The sequence below is a fragment of the Chrysemys picta genome, chromosome 8, assembly GCF_011386835.1.
Source record: "Chrysemys picta bellii isolate R12L10 chromosome 8, ASM1138683v2, whole genome shotgun sequence".
NCBI classification, from domain to species: Eukaryota; Metazoa; Chordata; order Testudines; family Emydidae; genus Chrysemys; species Chrysemys picta.
The window spans coordinates 103,000,699-103,019,216 of record NC_088798.1 but is presented as its reverse complement, the minus strand read 5'-3'; the positions used below and the strand labels follow the sequence as shown (position 1 = coordinate 103,019,216).

At 41.6% G+C, this 18,518-nt stretch overlaps 1 protein-coding gene across 6 annotated transcripts in view; it reads left to right on the top strand.

Moving 5' to 3' along the window:
• ADAMTS2 (ADAM metallopeptidase with thrombospondin type 1 motif 2) overlaps window positions 1–18,518 on the top strand; it is a 411,161-nt gene that overhangs the window by 234,847 nt on the left and 157,796 nt on the right. For all 6 annotated transcript variants that reach the window (XM_065555948.1, XM_042850938.2, XM_065555947.1 and 3 more), the window contains one exon: window positions 17,856–18,009. In XM_065555948.1, coding sequence (XP_065412020.1) covers window positions 17,856–18,009 — 154 coding nt within the window. The remainder of the gene's footprint in view (window positions 1–17,855; window positions 18,010–18,518) is intronic.

The following is an 18,518-nucleotide window of genomic DNA, read 5'->3' as shown; positions in this document are numbered from 1 at the left end:
CCATATAAATGTCCAATCCCATTTTGATTCTTGCTAAATTGTGGGTTTCAATTATTTCCTTTGGCAGTGAGTTCCACAATCTAACTATGCCACATTTTAATTTGGTTGAGTGTCCCCTTGTTCTTGTATTATGAGACAGAGAGAACTGATCTGGACCTGCCTTCTCTAGAGCACTCCTTATTTCATATACCTTATCTCCTGTTTCATTCCTCTCCTGTTAAGGTAAACAATCCCTATATTTTCAATCTCTCTCCATATGAGAGTTTGTCAAGGCCCTTGATCATTCTTGTCACCCTTCTCTGAACCGCCTCTAGTTCTGCAATATCCCTTTTGAGAGGGGGTGACCAGTGCAGCAGACAGTGCTCCATATAAGGCCACTTAATTGATTTATAAAAAGGCATTCTAATATTCTCTGTATTATTTTCTATCCTATTCCATATGCATCCTAACATTATCTTTGCTTTTTTGACCACAACTGCACATTGAGCGGAAGTCTTCATCAGATGTCTACAATGATGCTCAGGATCGTTTTCTGAGTTGTTAATAGTTAATTTAGAACCTACGAAGGCGTATAGGTACTTTATATTTTCCCTTCCAAAGTATATTAGATTGCATTGATTGACATTAAAATTCATTTGTCATGTTACCCATTCACCTGTCTTGTTTAGGTCTCTGAAGTTTCTCACAGTTCTCTCTCATCCTGACTAACCTAAATAACATTGTGCACAACGTTTGCAGCTGACAAAGTTGGGATTTCTGTTTTTCTTTTGTCATTTTGTAACTTTTCTAAAAGCTTTGAAAGTTACAGAATAGTAAAAGGAAAAAATTGAGAAAAAGTGGAAAAAACCCAACCCTGGACATATAACATTTTATTGCATTCAGTAGCAGAAAGGACAAAAAGCAAGTGAAAGTGGTGAAAATGCAAATTTGAATGTTTGAAAATTAAAAACTTTCAACTTTTGAAAATTTTGAACAAGCAAAACCTGTTCCCAACCCTGTGAAGTGGAAACAACTGTAATTTTTTTTGGTGTGTGAAATTATTTTTCCATTGTTTGAATAGCTCTCCTTTTGATGCATGAGAGGAATATTCTTCCACTTATTGGACGTTTGTTAATAACTACCGTCTATGAAAGTCAGTGGCTTTCTGATCACATGGCCGCTTCTTGCTTTCAGAAGAGTTCAATATTGTCCTGTTTGGCTATAAGGTGGCTTCAGCAATTTGAGCCTGTGTTTGCTGCTTTTGATGTTTTTCAGGGTCAGTCACTTGGTGGGCTTGTGTTACTTATGTCAATATACTAGCACTGTCAGCAATCTTCTGAATGCTCTCAAGAAATCAGTGTTCTTGATTTTGTTTAGTTATCTTCTGTTCCTTCTGTAGATAGGACCTTCAGGGAGTTCAGGGTATGCTTGCACTGCAATGTAAGCCCAGGGTTAATGGAACTTGAGTTAGCAACCCTGGGTTTGTTCATCTAGGGTTTGAGCATCTACTCATTTATTACCCCAAGATAGGAATTGTTTAACCCTGGGTCCCAACCTGGGCTCCAGCATCTACAGTGCATTATGCAGGCCTGTGTCCAACCACCCATATGCAAACTTCCTAGCACTCTCTGAAAATGTGGCTGCTTTAGCCTTTTGTTTGTAGTGCTGTGTGGGAAATCTTAACTATCCAGAGAACAAAGTTGGTCCGTGGGATTGAGGAATAGTTTTGGCAGACTCCCAGAGCCTGAGTCCAGTGGTGCTGCAAAGCAATAGAGCTTGAGCCTGAGTTAGAACCCTGGGCTTACGTTGCAGTTTAGATGTATCCTTAGTGATTATGATGTATGTCTTTGGGATGGGGTAGCTATTACCTTTGCAAGTCACCGTACACTTTCTGTTTGAAATCTATCATTCTCCTATCTGCAGTGTTTGGCATTCTTGTCATAGTATTTCTTCTGTTAGTTTCTTAGCTTAGAGGTCTTTTGTAACTATGTCGGGGTAATTGTCTTTGACTCAAGAAGTTTGTTAGATAATGGCACTAAAGTTTTTCACTTTCTGCCCGCAAGTCTCTGAACTAATAAAGCCCTGTATAATTATAAAGTCATCGTGTGAGTTGTTTGGACTATTCTGAGTACCACAGCCCCCAGTACTGAACATACTGAAATATAGAAGTCACATTTATGAGAAACTTACCGAAGATCTAGTATGGCAATAATCAGTCTGGTCCAAATAATTTACAACTCATTTATGAGTTCTTGATGACAGACTCATGTAGTATTGTGAATATGCTACTGCAGTAACATACAGTAACGCCTCACTTAAAGTCGGCCCGGTTAACGTTGTTTCGTTGTTACGTTGTTGATCAATTGGAGAACATGCTCGTTTAAAGTTGCGCAATGCTCCCTTATAACGTTGTTGGGCAGCTGTCTGCTTTGTCCACTGCTTGCAGAAAGAGCAGCTCGTTGGAGCTAGCTGGTGGGGGGCTTGGAACCAGGGTGGGTCGGCAGCCCCCATCAGCTCCCCGCTTCCCTAAGTTCCCTGTGCGGCAGCCGCCCAGCAGACTATCAATTGCCGGCAGTTCAGCTGTCCCTCCCCCACTGCCATGTGCTGCTCCTGGGAGCCTCCTGCTTGCTGTGCAGGGGGGCGGGGGAAGAGAGGTGCTAATCTCGGTGTGTCCCTCTTCCCCCCACTCCTGTACCCCCATCTTCTGTACCTTATCTCCACAAGAGGGGGAGCAGGGGAACAACACAACAGGGCTCAGGAGAGAGGGAGCTTGCTAATCTACTTAAAAAGGCAATGTATTTAGAGTGGGGTCAATGTACTTAAAGGGCAATGTGCATCTCTCTCTCACACACGGTGTGTGTCTCTGTCTCTCTCTGCCATGCTGTCTCCCCTCCCTCCATTCATGCTGCCTTGTAAAGTGTGAGGCTACATTAACAACAATGTGTTAACCCTTGAGGGTTCAGCCGAGTGCTAGTTCATCATTTTGCAGTAAGGCATTCCCTGGGAAATATCCCACCCTTTTCCACCCTCTAACTTCACCACCTCAAACAAGCTTCACAATCATCATTGCTCTGTACCAGTATTAAACTGTTTGTTTAAAACTGTGTGTGTGTGTGTGTGTGTATATATGTGTGTGTATACATACACACACACACACACACATACACATCTTTTGTCTGGCAAAAAAATTTCCTTGGAGCCTAACCTGCCCCCAGCCCCCCATTTACATTAATACTTATAGGAATATTGGATTCGCTTAACATTGTTTCGCTTAAAGTAGCATTTTTCAGGAACATAACTACAACGTTAAGCGAGGAGTTTCTGTACAATACACAATTTGACTTCTATTACAGTCTAGAAATATTGTTAGCTTCAGTGGTTTGACATACAATTCTTGCCTTTTATTTATTTTCCATGCTTCATTATTTTCAGGGATCTTGTCCTTCATGGACTCTGTCTTGTCCCATTTGATTTGGATGTTATACCCAACTCATGAATCTTCAGTTGTGACCAAATGTACAAAGAGGTTAACTGAACTTCTGTTTTCATATTTTCTGGAGAACAGACACTTTTTATTTATCCTTGCTGCCTGAAATATTTAGATGCTTTTTGTTTTTGTTTTACATTTACATTTTTCACCGTTTCCTTTTCAACTTGGACAAATTGTACTTTTCACACTTCCCTGCTGTTAATGGCTGGCTGCAGTTGTATTCTTTTGGGTTCTTTGTGTGTATGTCTTTGTTTTCAGTTATTTTGTGTTTTGTGTTAAATGCAGTGGAACTCTTCTTGTTCTTGTTGCCATAGTACACACAGTAGATGCAGGGAAAAATGTAAAATTCTTGATCCCGAATGAAGTGGCTATATCAGTAACTGCATCCCCAGAAGGAATGGAGAAGAAGATCAGGAAAGGAGCAAATGTTAAAGAAACATAGAATTTGAGAAGGGAAAGACAGGAAAAGGTCATCTTGTCCGTCCCTCCTCTGATGCAGGGATATTCCCTACAGAATGTTGTTGACTTCTTTGAGTCTAGTTTTATATTACTCTAGTGATGTGGATTTGTTTTATTTGTCTGTAACATCAGCTTATGATCTGAAGCCTTTTATCCTGATCACCATAGCGGAAACCTCAGCTCTATTTTATACCCTTCTGTTCTTCATTAGGGATAGACTAGGGAGTTTGGTAGATCTTAGTGTTATAAAAGTATTAGTTGTCTCTTCAGTGCCTAGAAAATAGGGTTGGGTTTTCTGGGCACTACTACAATACAAATAATTAGTAATAATATTAACTCATTGATTTTAAGACCAGAAGGGACCATTGTGACCATCTACTCTGAACTGCATAGAACAGGCCAAAGAATTTCAACTTCTTATTCCTACCTGAATTTCCCTTCTCTGTTTTATAACATTATCCCAGTTATCTATTCCCATCAACTGTTCTTATCCTCTCCGTGTTGTTCTCTTGAAACTTGGCAAACAGTAAGTTTACTAGACCAACTACACATAGACCTCTACCTCGATATAACGCTGTCCTTGGGAGTCAAAAAATCTTACTGCGTTATAGGTGAAACCGTGTTATATCGAACTTCCTTTTATCCACCGGAGTGTGCAGCCCTGCCCCCCCCGGAGCACTGCTTTACCGCGTTATATCAGAATTTGTGTTATATTGGGTCGCGTTATATTAGGGTAGAGGTGTATGAATTCTTTATTTAATCTTTCCTAATAAGTCAGTTTCTTTAGGGCTTAATTATTTTAGCTAGTCTTCTGAATCTTGCTTTTTGTTGACATCTTTCTTTGGGAGGGGTCCCAGAACTTCACTCAATATGAAATTTAAAGCTCATCTCTAATTTGCTGTCTATATTTTTCTGCCTTACTGCTTTCCAAGTATTGCCTTTGCTATTAGTATATGCATATGGTCTTGTATGCATGTATTTGGGGCAGCTAGACCTTCCTCCCACTTACATTGTTGGGGCTACACTATTTAGCATGCTAGCTCAGTCAGAGCTCTCATGGGTATGTTTCCTCAAGCTGAGAATTATGCCCCCAGCTCAAAGTGTAGATGTAGCCTAAGAGAAGACAGTCAGTAGAATATGCCCAACATGGTGCAAATGGTCATGTTTCTGTTTCAGCTCACTCTGTTAGACCTTCAGTTTAAAAGCAATGGACGGTGTGACTCTTAGGCCATTGATAACCTCATGTAATATCACAGGACTGTGGGCCTGAGTCTCTGGGCTTGTCTACACTTGAAATGCTACAGTGGCCCCACTGCAGTGTAGACACCATTCACATCAATGGGAAGGGTTCTCCTATTGGCAGACACAATCCACCTCTCCGAGGCAGAATTCTTCTGTTGCCCTAGCCTGGTCTACACTGGGGGTTAAGTCGGCTTAACTACGCTTCTCTGAGGTGTGGATTTTTCACACACACACGAGCAATGAAGCTGGGTTGACCTGACTGTTGCTGTGCCCCTTGTACACTAATTAATAGTGCAAAATGAATGTGAAATGCCACCATTCTGGTTTGGTAACAGTTTACACCGTCTCTGCACTTACTTTTCATCAATGTAACTGATGGCCCAAGTTGCAGGGCAACAGCGATTCAGGCCCTGTGATCTCACAAACCTTTCTAGTAGGCACCTATAGCTGCAACATTGGCAGATTAGTTTTATTGAGCTACACATGGATTCTTAAATTCTCTCCCCGGCATCAGTGTAGCTCCCTTGGCAACAGTGAACCAGCTGAGCATCTGGCTTTTTTAATGTTTGTATGTAGCAACTTCAGATGCAGTTTCAACCCAAAAGAGTTTTAAGTTTAGTTCTCCATCATGTGTCATTTGTGTGCAACATAAGCTTATGATCTGAAATCTTTTATCTCATTCAGCAGAGCCGAGACCGATGCTCTGTTTTATACTCCTGTGTTCATTATGGGTCTGATCCAGCTCCCACTGAAATCAGGGGAAGGATCTTGTTGGACTAGAGGCAATGATCACTTGGTGAAAGTCTGTGGCCCATGTTAAGCAGGAGGTCAGACTAAATGATCATAATGGTCCCTACGCGCTTTAAATTCTATGAATCCATAACTCCCATTGGCTGTCATGGGAGCTGAATCATGCCTTAAGCAAACATACATCTGAAGAAAACATTCCGTGATAACAACCTTGTTCCTGAGAGTTCAAGATGAACAGTTTTCCATTTGGAAAGCGTTCATTTTTTCAGTTGGTATGATCATTTATTTGTTTTTGTTTGTTAGTTATTGTTTAGGTAGAATTCATCTTCGTCTTGGTTAACGTCACTGCAGAAACTTTCATTCCAGGTGATGCCTTAAATTCAAATTGGATGCAGTTAATCCCTTTGGTTCTTGCTGTTAGCAAATTCATGGAGTTGATATTCATGCTTTTCTTCTCTGAAAGATCAAGATTGAGAAACTGGTTGCAGAGAACTGCAATTATTACACCCAGCTTGCAACAACAGTAATCAAGCTCAAGTCCCTTGAGTGCATAGGATCTATCACATTTATCATTTTCATTCTCAACAGCTATTTAATAACTTTTTCTCTTTCCCATTTGGAACCTGAGGGCCACAGACCTTAATGGAGTTGGCAAAATGTTCCATTTCTGGCATCATTTCTTGCTGAAGTAGCTGCTGCCTTTTTGTTTCAAAAGCTATAGGGTATAAAACATCTACAGCTTAACTCTTCCGAGACAAGGATCCTCCCATTGGAAGCTGGAAGCATCTGAAAGAGGGTAGGCAAAACTGCCACCAAAAGAAGTTGTGCTCTGAGTCCCTCGATAGTAGTTGGGAAAGCTTATTCTAGATTTGACTCAAAACACAGTAGCTAATGTGGAGCCTCCAGTGGAATCTCAGTAACTGTAATTTACACAGATTCTCTGAGCAGTGCACTTTCTTGTAGGAGAAGAGTTATCTAAAGCAACTTTGGTAGTGGTGTCTAGTGGTAGAAACAGGGGACTGGTAGTCAGGACTCCTGGATTCTATTCACAGTGGCAGGCATGAGTTGCTATGGGACTTTGGAAAAATCTTTTTACTTCTGTGTCTGTTTTCCCATATATTAAATGGGGATAATACTTAACATACCTCACAATTGTGTCCCCCCGCCCCCCCAAAAAAGTTGCGTTTCTATGACGAAAGGTGTAACATAAATGCAAAATATCGGGCCAGAATTTCAGCTGGTGTAAACTCATGTAGCTCCATCGACTTCAGTTGACACCAGCTGAGGATCTGGCTATTGTCATTGTTATTTATTATCTGTGACTGTCTTAGCCACTACGTAATGTGATTGCACTGACAAAGCTTTATTGGAGGTAGAAGTGAAATTCCATTGGCAGAGAGGCCTTATGTTGGTATAAATTATTTCTCTTTCATTTGCTTGGGGTTACCTTGTACTGAATGTGGAGAAACAGACTAATACATCAGATAGGGTATTGCCCTGGAACATTTAGGTAGATCATTCCGTTTTTTTTATTTACATCCAATGAAACTGGAAACCACGTTGCATAACTGTAGAAGGGCATGGAAGAAGCTGCAAAAGGGTTGATTTCTAGTTGACAATAAGAAAAATTCATGCATTCAGTTTAAAACTCCCCCTCGGGACTGTATAAATCATTGTAGCTGTAGGGCAGTAGTAACACAGTACAATATGTGCCAACATGTTTGAAATGTTTTATGCAACTCTTCAGTACTTCTGTTCAGTTAAAAGAAAAATAGATTTACCATACTATGCAATTCTGACCCTGTAGTTCAAGGCATCTTCTTAAAGAAACAAACACAACATGTCATAAGAAGCTTTTTACAATGTTTACAGAGTGAAAGAAGCTAAACAGGATTAAAAATGTAAGCTACTCCATTTCCCACCTTGTGCATTTTTCTAACTTAAACTATTTTAATCCTTCAATAGTTTATGTAGCATCTGTGAGATGACTTGTAGCACACATGATTGGGAGTCAGGAGAGCTGGGTTTCACAACTCTGACTCTAAATCACAGTGTAAATGAGACAAGTCATTACAGCTGTCTGTGCCTCCATGTTTCCCCATTTGTAAAATGAGGATAATGATGCATATCCATTATTCCAAAGAGAGTAAGGATGGTTGGGTGGTTAAGGCACAGGCATGAATTTAAGAGATCTATATTCTGTTCCTGGTTCTGCTACACATTTCTTGTGAGATCTAGGACAAGTCATTTATTTTCTCTGTGCCTCAGTTCCCCTTCAGTGAAAATGGGATAATATTTCTCTGCCTTACTTTGATGTTGTGGAGATAAATCCATTGATTGAGAGAGGCCCATATTCCATAGTGATAAGATTCCATAGAAAACCTATAAATAAAAATAAAATGTTTGAAGTTCTTTGAGATTCTCTACTGAAATGTGCTAGATCAGTGCCAAGTTTTATTATTATATTTTAAGAGAGGTCTGTGCCCAGAATGCATTTGATTTCCATATGCTTGACTAAGACCTTGCCTAGCCACCTTGTTCCTGTGTAAATACAACCTTTTCCCATTTTGAATTGCCTAGCAAATCTCTTTGAAGCTAAACAATGAAATGCAAACCTGTAGGATTCTTTGCTTCTGTGATTTAATTGATCAGTACGAATCAGAAGGTAATACAGTATAGTCATTTTAAGTATTTATCACTGGTTAGTTATCAAATTGGCACACACAACTGAAATTTAAGATCATTTTTTGGATTTGTTAGTGTGCAGCTCATGTATACCCACATGTTGTTGGTTGCCTTTTTGCTTGAATGTAATAAAATATTCCACAAGGATGGGGATTGCTGTCTTTGGAAGCTCCTAGAGAACAATTTTGCTGTGTAAAGTGTTCTGATTTCTTTTAAGCTACTGTTTTATTAATTGATTAATTAATCCTTAAAATATTAATTTGTAGGTAATGCACATTTAATCCTATTCTTCCTTTCCCTGGCTATTGGGAGGTAAATCCATCCTTGTGTGGAATAAGCAATTCTATAAGTCCATGCTAATGAGGAAAAAAGTGATCATTAATTAAACTTGAAGCTACAGGACGGGCCCAAATTCTGGAGTCTTGAAGGAGTAGAAGCAGCAGTAATTAGTGAGTTTACTTGAGTACAGCCTAGGACATGAAGCTGTGATGTCAATGTGAACGAGAAGACAGCTAAGTCGCTCACTGAGCACAGAGCTACAGAAGACATTTAATTAGCTATAAGAGCTAAAGCTGTGAAACCTGGAGTAATGCCCTGTAAATAGGAGAGGAGGTGGTGGTAGTAGTTGAGGGGACTAGAAGAGAGGCATATTTTGAACTGAACTCTACAATACTGTTGGAAACCCTGGCACAGGTCCCAAGCGATAGAAAGGCAGGAGGTGCAAGACCACAGAGAACCAATGGAATTTCCTTTACAGAAAAAGCCAGGGGGTGGTGACAGAAATGTTTCTTGGGGTGAATGTCACCTGGGACACAATGGCCTGTCGAGTGCAGCAGCTATACTAAATGTGGCTGAGAGGTCACAGTCTGAAGCTCATTTCCTGGTTCTCAGTTCCATGCTAAATCCATTGGACCCTGCTGCCGCCTTCCTTTTTTCTTTCCCACCATTGACTGTCAATCAGGGTTAGACACTTGACTGCCAGTTATGCCTTTTGGAATGTTCCCTCTAAGGGTATGTCTACACTACAAAATTAGCTCGATTTTATAGAAGTCGATTTTTAGAAATCGATTTTATACAGTCGATTGCATATGTCCACACTAAACGCATTAAGTCGGCGAAGTGCGTCCTCACTACCATGCCTAGCATCGACTTACGGAGCGGTGCACTGTGGGTAGCTATCCCACAGTTCCTGCAGTCTCCGCCGCCCTTTGGAATTCTGGGTTAAGCTCCCAGTGCCTGATAGGACAAAGAACATTGTCACAGGTGGTTTGGGGTATATTTCGTCAGTCGTCTCTCCCTCGGTGAAAGCAACGGCAGACAATCGTTTTGCACCAGACACCAGGGCGATTAGAAGAGCACAGCAAGGCGCGCTGCGCATCAGAGAGGCTTTGAAAACCAGTTTTGTGACTAGCCAGGCTTCAGTGTGCAAACCCACCCCCTTTGTTGATTTTAATTCCCTGTAAGCTAACCACCCTCCCCCCCTTTGAAATAGAGTAACTATTATTTTGAAACCATGTATTCTTTCTTTATTAATTAAAAAAAATGAGATAACGGACAAGGTAGCCCGGGTGGGGTGGGGGAGGAAGGAAGGACAAGGCCACATTGCTTATTGTAGCCACACTAAAAATCAAATTGTTTGAATGACAGCCTTCTGTTGCTTTGGCCATCCTCTGCAGTGGAGTGGCTGGGTGCCCGGAGCCTCCCCTTCCCCCCACCCCCCACCCCATCCTCCGCGTCTGGGTGAGGAGGCTATGGAACATGGGGATGAGGATAGGCGGTTATACAGTGGATGCAGCGGGGATCTGTGCTCTTGTTGGCTTTCCTGCAGCTCCAACAGACACTTCATCATCATGTCTGTTTGCTCCCCCAAAAGATGCTTCATCATGTCCTTTCCTGGCCTCTGCCACTGAATGCCTTCATGCATTAAGCTGTGCCCTATCAGTGTGGGAGGACTGCATGAGCTCGGAAAACATGTCATTGCGAGTGCATTTTTTTTTGCCTTCTAATCTGTGCTAATCTCAGGGACAGAGATGATAGGGGGAGCGTAGAAACATTCTACGCTCTACGATTCTGGGGGTACTGCATGGTCACCTGTGCTACCGAGTTTGCCACGCTGACCAAACAGGAAATGAAATTCAAAAGTTCCTGAAGCTTTTCCTATGTACCTGGATAGTGCATCGGAATTCAAAGTGCTGTCCAGAATGGTCACAATGGAGCACTCTGGGATAGCTCCTGGAGACCACTACCGTCGATTTGCGTCCTCACTACCCCAAATTTGACCCAGCACAGTCGATTTTTAGCGCTACTCCCCTCGCCAGGGAGGAGTACAGAAGTAGATTTGAAGAGCCCTTTAGGTCGACGGAACGGGGTTGGTTGTGTGGACACATTAGTTTTTAAATTGACCTAACGTGGCTAAATTCGACCTAACCCTGTAGTGTAGACTAGGCCTAAGTGAGTAAATGGAAAAACAGAACATTTTTTTATCACTTCCTTATATTTTTAGCAATCTCAGATATTAGCTACAACTCTAGTAGGGCAAAATATTCAGAGATCTGATGGGAGGGTTTTGTGTGTTGTCATCCCTTTAAATTGGCAACTCAGTTTCTGTTTTAATCCCAATCTTGCCCCATCTTCCCCCCTCTACAATCCAACAAAGGCGTATCATCCTCAAAATTGCTAGGTTGGGATTTTTCTACCACATCTGAATTAAAATAGACAAGAAATCTGATTTAGGATAATCCAAAATGTATTCCCCAGACTCCAAACAGCCTTCTAACTTTTTCTGCAGCTTTTATAACAAAAATATGAGGGAGAAAATATGCAGGAGGGAGATCACACTTAGTTTGCTGGGCTATGTTAAATGTGATTTTTAGTGTCCATGATAAACTTTTTGTTGGTCAGGTCCTAACTTTGGGATAGCTCATCAGTTTGTGATCTAGCCTGTAGGGAGCACAGTGGAGAAGAGAGCGCATGATATTAGTAGAATGGTGAACACTGAGCTCCTGCAGTCCTTAAAATGTCCTGTCAGATCCCGCTGGCCAGTGTTAGGAGGTGCACTGCACACGCCCCTTTTACCAGGCTTGGTGGGCTTCCATACCCTCCAACTTCCACATGGCTTAATAGGCTCATCAGTGTCTCCTTTGCCTCGATGGGATAGCATTCTCCATGCTTTCTTTCTGAAGTGCCCCCTATGTGGCTTAGACTCCCAAATAACTTTCTTACTAATCTGAGGAGGGTTTGGTCTCTTGCTTAATCATAAGGAAGATGCAGTTATCTTCTTCTGCTCCACTTCTTGATGCTTGTTAATGAGCTCTAAGAGGTGCTTGACTTGAGTAATTTGTGGTGAGGATATAAAGCCTTTGGAAGGAGGGCCTAGGGGTACCCTCTCTTGGGAAATATTTGGAGACTATGGACTATTAGATACTTTGGTGCATCCCAAAGGCAAATACTTTTTCTTTTCATTAGTGTTTTGTACAAGCTAGGGGGTAAGGTACTCCGGGCAGGGATGATTTAGCAATAGCCTTCCCCCAGTATAAGCACCCCAAAACAAATGGGTAACGGGGAAGAGTCAGCACAGCATTTCCTCCAGAGTTTCAAGTCATTTCTATGGCTAGCGCTGAATTCCATGTCTGGTCCTGAATTACACAGCATTTACTGTGGCTCGAGAATCATAGTAAACTGGAGGCATTGTTTATAGGTGACTAATGAATATGCAACAGTCCTGGGCATTGACTAAAAATAAAAAGCTAGAACAGAATACAAAAGATACTGCTCTTTGCAGCTACTTTTGAACTTCTAGTTCTCTTGAAGCAATTACCCTTCCTCTGCTCCAAAAATTGGTAACTTAATAGTGAATGGGCCCAATTCTGCTTTACTTTCCACTGGGGTAAATCCAGATGATCTTCAGTGACTTGTTGAATTTCCTCTGGACTAACCTTTGGACCAAATTCTGCTTTCAGTTCCACAAAGAATTTCATCTTTCAGTTTTTGCCATCTAGAAATACTCTCCAGGAAATTACTGTAACATTATAATGATAGTAGTGATTGTTAAACTTTGAGATCTTCAAACATTTATTTTCTTGGCACAAACAGTGTTGTCACTAGTGTGGGATATGGCAACAGTGAAGAAAAGAACTTGTCATGTAAATGGCATGTTCATGCTCATGCGAACACCTCTTCTGCCTTTGCCTTGGAGTTCTTTTGAGTTGCACATATTACACTATTTGCTGGGTCATAAAACCTCATGATGTTGAGCTTGTATCCACAGATGTACTATAGCAAGAACTATTTTTTTCTGATTTCCTGGGTAGAAACAATAATAAAAATACTTAGCAATTACGGTGAGCTTTTCATATCAACGCATTTGACAAACATCTAATCAGCCCTCATAACTCCCCTATGAGATAGGTAAGTATTATCCCTATTTTACAGATGGGCAAATGAGGTACAGAGGTTAAATGACTCACTCAGAGGTACCAGGCAGGCAGGAGTCCTTAGAACTTCCTGATACCCAGTCCTCTGCTCTAGACACTTAAACCACACCTTTCTTCTAGGCCTGTGTTAGCATCTTTCCTCAGAGGTCTGCATGTGATAGCCTGAGTGGTAAAGCTCGGATCTGGAACAGGATCTGATTCCATACTTTCCCCGTGTTTGGAGTATGGAGGCTGCAGATTTGACATTTCAGTTCAGCTTGTTACATAGAGAGGCATGGATTGTAAAGTGTGGAACTTCCCCAGAATAGGTTTGGGTCCAGTATTGGGCTCAATTCTACATATGACCTTCATTATCACTTAGATTGTGAACTCCTCAGGATTTGGATTATGGCTTCTTTTCTGTTTGGAAAGTATCTAGTATATAAATAAATAAAAATAATAGCTACTATTCATGTTGATTATTTCCCTGTGAGTGGCAGCACATTTGCTGTACTTTACCATATCTGTGTGTGCAGTTTACTGCAGTTACACACACACAGATAGATAGGTACAAACACATTTGTTGCACACATTCACTGATATACTATGATGTCCAGCAATGCAAAGCAGCCATATACCTGGCTTAGCTCACCAGAGCAATGCAAACCCCGGAGACCACTAACCTGAGTTTACATCTCTGGACAGAAGCAGCTGCAGCGTACTGGTGAATCTGGCCCTGTACACGCAGTTAAGATAATTGTACTCACAATTTTGGTAAACCGGTATACAAATGAAGGCACATTTTGAATGTGTGAATGCTTTCCATGGAAAAATTTTCATTTTCTTTTTGACAAACAGAAGGCCCAAACCCCAAAATATTTTAGTTTGGAAATGGTGCCTCATTTCTCCAGTCTCTTCCATAGGCAGGACTTCCATCATGCACTGCTTCCCTCTCCAAGAGGGGAGACCAAGATGCATCAGGTAAAATGTAGTCTGACCAGGGTGCCTACAATGGAGAATGGGAGCATAAGGCACTATGGCAGCTTTTCCAAACTGAAATATTTATCAGATTTCTGCCCTAAAATTGAAATTTTCCACTGCAAATTTAGACAAAAACAAATTTTTAGTTGAACCTTTCTGAGGGATGGATCCATTTTTTGTTCATCTCTAGACTCAATCTCAAACCTGAACTGCAAAGCCTAGCTTAACCCCCCTGATCTTGAGTGGGATCTAAACCTTGGTGATTTGTCCTAGAAGAAAAGACATCTCTGTAGAGGACCTTCCTGTTCCACAGCACCTTATAGTGTAGTCTCACAGCCAGTTTATTCAGGATTCCCTGAAACTTCCCAGCATGCTAGGGTATCTTTTTTTGTTGTCTGGTCTTGTGTTTAGCCTGCTCAGGGTAGTGTCTTCATTTTCTCAACCAGCTGTGGTGCTTCGTTTAACCTGAACAAATTCCTTTTTCTTTTTCAAAGAGCAGCAACACCCTGGGAGCAAGTTTAATAATAATTAATGGAGATATCCCATCTCCTAGAACTGGAAGGGACCTTGAAAGGTCATAGAGTCCAGCCCCCTGCCTTTACTAGCAGGACCAAGTACTGATTTTGCCCCAGATCCCCCAGTGGCCCCCTCAAGGATTGAACTCACAACCCTGGGTTTAGCAGGTCAATGCTCAAACCACTGAGCTATCCCTCCCCCCAAGTTTGTTTTTCAGATCTGTGTTTTTGGAAGAGCTGTTTGATTACTGATTGCAAGAATTTTCTCATTCTTATTCATTTGATTTGAAAGCTTAAACCCCAGTTTAAGTTACCTTTAGTTCATCAGGCTGACTTCAGTACCACAGCAGCATTTTTCCTAGCATCATGAGGTGGCTTTGCCTATTAAACCCTCCATGAATTATTAAGATCCACCATTAATTGCTTTATTATTGGTGACCTTAATTCATTTAGGAATGCATACCCTTTATATTTGCCCACTTATATGTTAATTGTAAATGGCAACTGTACACCTATATCATGTAGCAGTTAAGCCACGTGTATCTTTGCACTGGGTTTAAATATGACATGCTCATCATAGTCTGTGCTTCTGTCAGAGCATGCAAATTTTTGCTCCTTTCTTGATCTGTAGTTGTGCATATTTCATGCAAAGTTTAGCTCTTGGCATATGTATACTTTTAAAAAAAGATATAAAGCTACAGAACATCAATTCCCAAGTTTCTTTGTACACACTCCGGTTTACAAGGACAAGATCAATTGCTTTTTACCCAGTTTAGCGTTTGTTTTCCTGGTTGTCTGAGCTTGCTTGGCTGCTGAGCCGGTTTCACCTTCCTTGTGTCTGATGTAGAATCTAAATTAGATAAAAAGAACCAGGACAGGATTTCAAATTCAGTTTGCTTGCTGTATAGGCAACAGAGTAGCAACCTGAACGGCTTGAATATAATTTTGTTTCTTTAATCCTTTCCCTTTAATCTGTTTTTATAGACACTATATATATAAAAATAAATCAAATCTAGGACTGGAAGTCTTGCCTAATGTAAGTTAAGACATGACAAATGAACCTGACATTTTTTCAAGAAGGGAATCCAAGAGCATGCTGTATTTATAGCAGCAGCAAAAGTAGTTTACTGTTTGTAGCAAAAGTATTTCTGTGCACTTGCACTGTATTAAAATTTTAGCATTTGGGGTAGGGATAGGCAACCTATGGCACGCGTGCTGAAGGCGGCACGCGAGCTGATTGTCAGTGGCACTCACACTGCCCAGGTCCTGCTCACCGGTCTAGGGGGGCTCTGCATTTTAATTTAATTTTAAATTAAACTTCTTAAACATTTTGAAACCTTATTTACTTTACATAAAACAATAGTTTAGTTATATGCTATAGACTTATAGAAAGAGCCCTTCTAAAAACATTAAAATGTCTTACTGGCACGCGAAATCTTAAATTAGAGTGAATAAATGAAGACTCGGCACACCACTTCTGAAAGGTTGCCGACCCCTGATTTGGGGTATGGTGGAGTGTCCAAATGACAACAACGGTAGTTTGGACATTGACTTCAAAGGGGCCAGAAATTGGGTCCCTTTTTGGTTCTCTTGGGAGTGCTGTGGCCTACAAATAATTTGGAATCCAAGGTGCTTAGATACCACGATAATGAGTGTGGTATAAATGTGCAGACACACTAATTTGCACATGCTGTAAGTCTGGTGATCGGATGGGGGTACTGTGCTTACTGGTGGTTGACTCTCTAGTGCAGGGGTGGCCAACCTGTGGCTCCAGAGCCACATGCGGCTCTTCAGAAATTAATATGCGGCTCCTTGTATAGGCCCCGACTTCAGGGCTGGAGCTACAGGCGCCAACTTTCCAACGTGCCGGGGGGTGCTCACTGCTCAGCCACAGGCCCTGCCCCCACTCCACCCCTTCCCGCCCCCTCCCCTCAGCCTGCAGTGCCCTCGCTCCTCCCCTTTCTTCTCCCCACCCCAAGACTCCTGCATGCCACGAAACAGCTTATTGGGAGGTGCAGGGACAGAGGGGGAGGCGCTGATCGGTGGGACTGCTGGTGGGTGGGAGACGCTGGGAGTGGGGTGGGGGAGCTAATGAGGGGCAGCTGACGTATTACTGTGGCTCTTTGGCAATGTACATTAGTAAATTCTGGCTCCTTCTCAGGCTCAGGTTGGCCATCCCTGCCCTAGTGTCACTGATTAGCAGAATAAAGAAAAGGGAGTTAAGAGGTGAAGGAGCCAGCTTCCAGAAGGCTACGTTTGGTGGTGATAGTACATTCAGTACTATTAAGAATTTCTCTTGCTGTGTTTCATGTCATCATAATCAAGGCTTTCTGTTTACAAAACTAGAGTTCTTTAGTTGAAGTTCTCAAATGTAGATGTGCAAACACATATGTACCCATCTTGTCAGGAAAATCAATGAAAGCCAATTGTCGACTATCTTAACCTTCCTCAACAGAACAGTACTATAACATTACACAAACATTTGCGGTGAAAGGCTAGATATTTTTCCATTCAAATAAAAATGTTGGAAAGATAGCTTGTTCGCTATGGTAGTAAAAAACAAACTATCTTAATGACTTTCACACTGCTCTTGTTAGCAGTGGACATGCTGAGATGGTTGTGTCAAGCTTTTCTTTTGTGCTTCAATGGACAAGTAAGGTTTTCAGTTTTTCATACCAGTATATTTGTCCTGGTTTGGATTTTTAAGCTTTTATCCCTTAGAAACTTATTACAGAAAAGTATATTTTAATTGTTTTTTGCTAACTGGCTAAGAGAGTTTGTGCCAGTTCAGTCCTTTGTGTCATCTTTACATGATGCATTAATGCAGGAGAAAAATGTACAAAGCTTATTTGCCAGCTAACCAGGCTTAGCACTTCACCATCTTGTCTCTGAATAGAAAGGTCTGATCAAGCACCACAGAACTGTACATCTGGGACGGCTCATGATGCGGAATTGATCCTGTATTTAGCAGGCATGAGTATTCATACAACACTGGAGCAATTTGTGGCTGACAAATCACTATAGTCATATTACCTGTTTCTTTGTAGTTGATTTCTAATTGAGAGTCCATTTCCACATACATATTTTAGTCCCAACCCTTGCTAATTAGATTCTAGTAGAAATCCCTTTGGTCTGATGTTTTACCTTTGTCCTTCCTTGTCAAGTTGAGGCATTAATGCTACATTTTGCTCTAATAAAGAATTCATCTCGTTTACTCCCTGCACTCTAACTGCTCTCTGGAGAGTGCTAAAGTGTGCTTAAGCATATTGTAACTGTTTACTCACAATATCTGCTGTATGCATAGTAACTTAAAATGTTCCATCTCTGTCCTGTCATTCGTAGGCTGGCATGATTCGCACAGACAAAGACGAGTTCTTCATTGAGCCTCAGGAGAAGGGCAGTCAGGAGGAAGACGGAGGCAGGACGCATGTGGTATATCGCAGAGCAGCTGTCAAGAAGCCACATCCCACGGAGAACACAGATATCCAGTATAAAGGCAAGGCTGAGATGTTAATGACAACTGGTGTCTAAAGCATAGCTAAAAGCATGTATCTAGTAAGCAGCCTCTATGATCTGCTACCTCTGGCTGTTTGTCCTTGAGAGTGGAAATACCTTTTCTGCTCTTTATACGTGGAAGGGTGGGGGAAGGTTGGGCTAGATTAAACAAGCATTGCAGCAGCCTTAAACACTTGCCAGTGTGGCAGATCTTTTCTCCTTTTAATGTACAGATAGGAGTGGTAATTCACCCGTGGTGAAGCTGTAGGGTGACCAGACAGCAAATGTGAAAACTCGGGCCAGGGGGGTAGGTGGTAATAGGAGCCTATATAAGAAAAAGACCCAAAAATCGGGACTGTCCCTATAAAATCGGGACATCTGGTCACCCTGTGAAGCTAGGACATTACAAGCCTATGCAACCCCGGGGCATCACAGGTAGAGCAGCAATGCGGTGGTTCCTGTACACCTTTCAAACGCGGGGGAAACCTTGTTCACACTGGCTCTGCACAG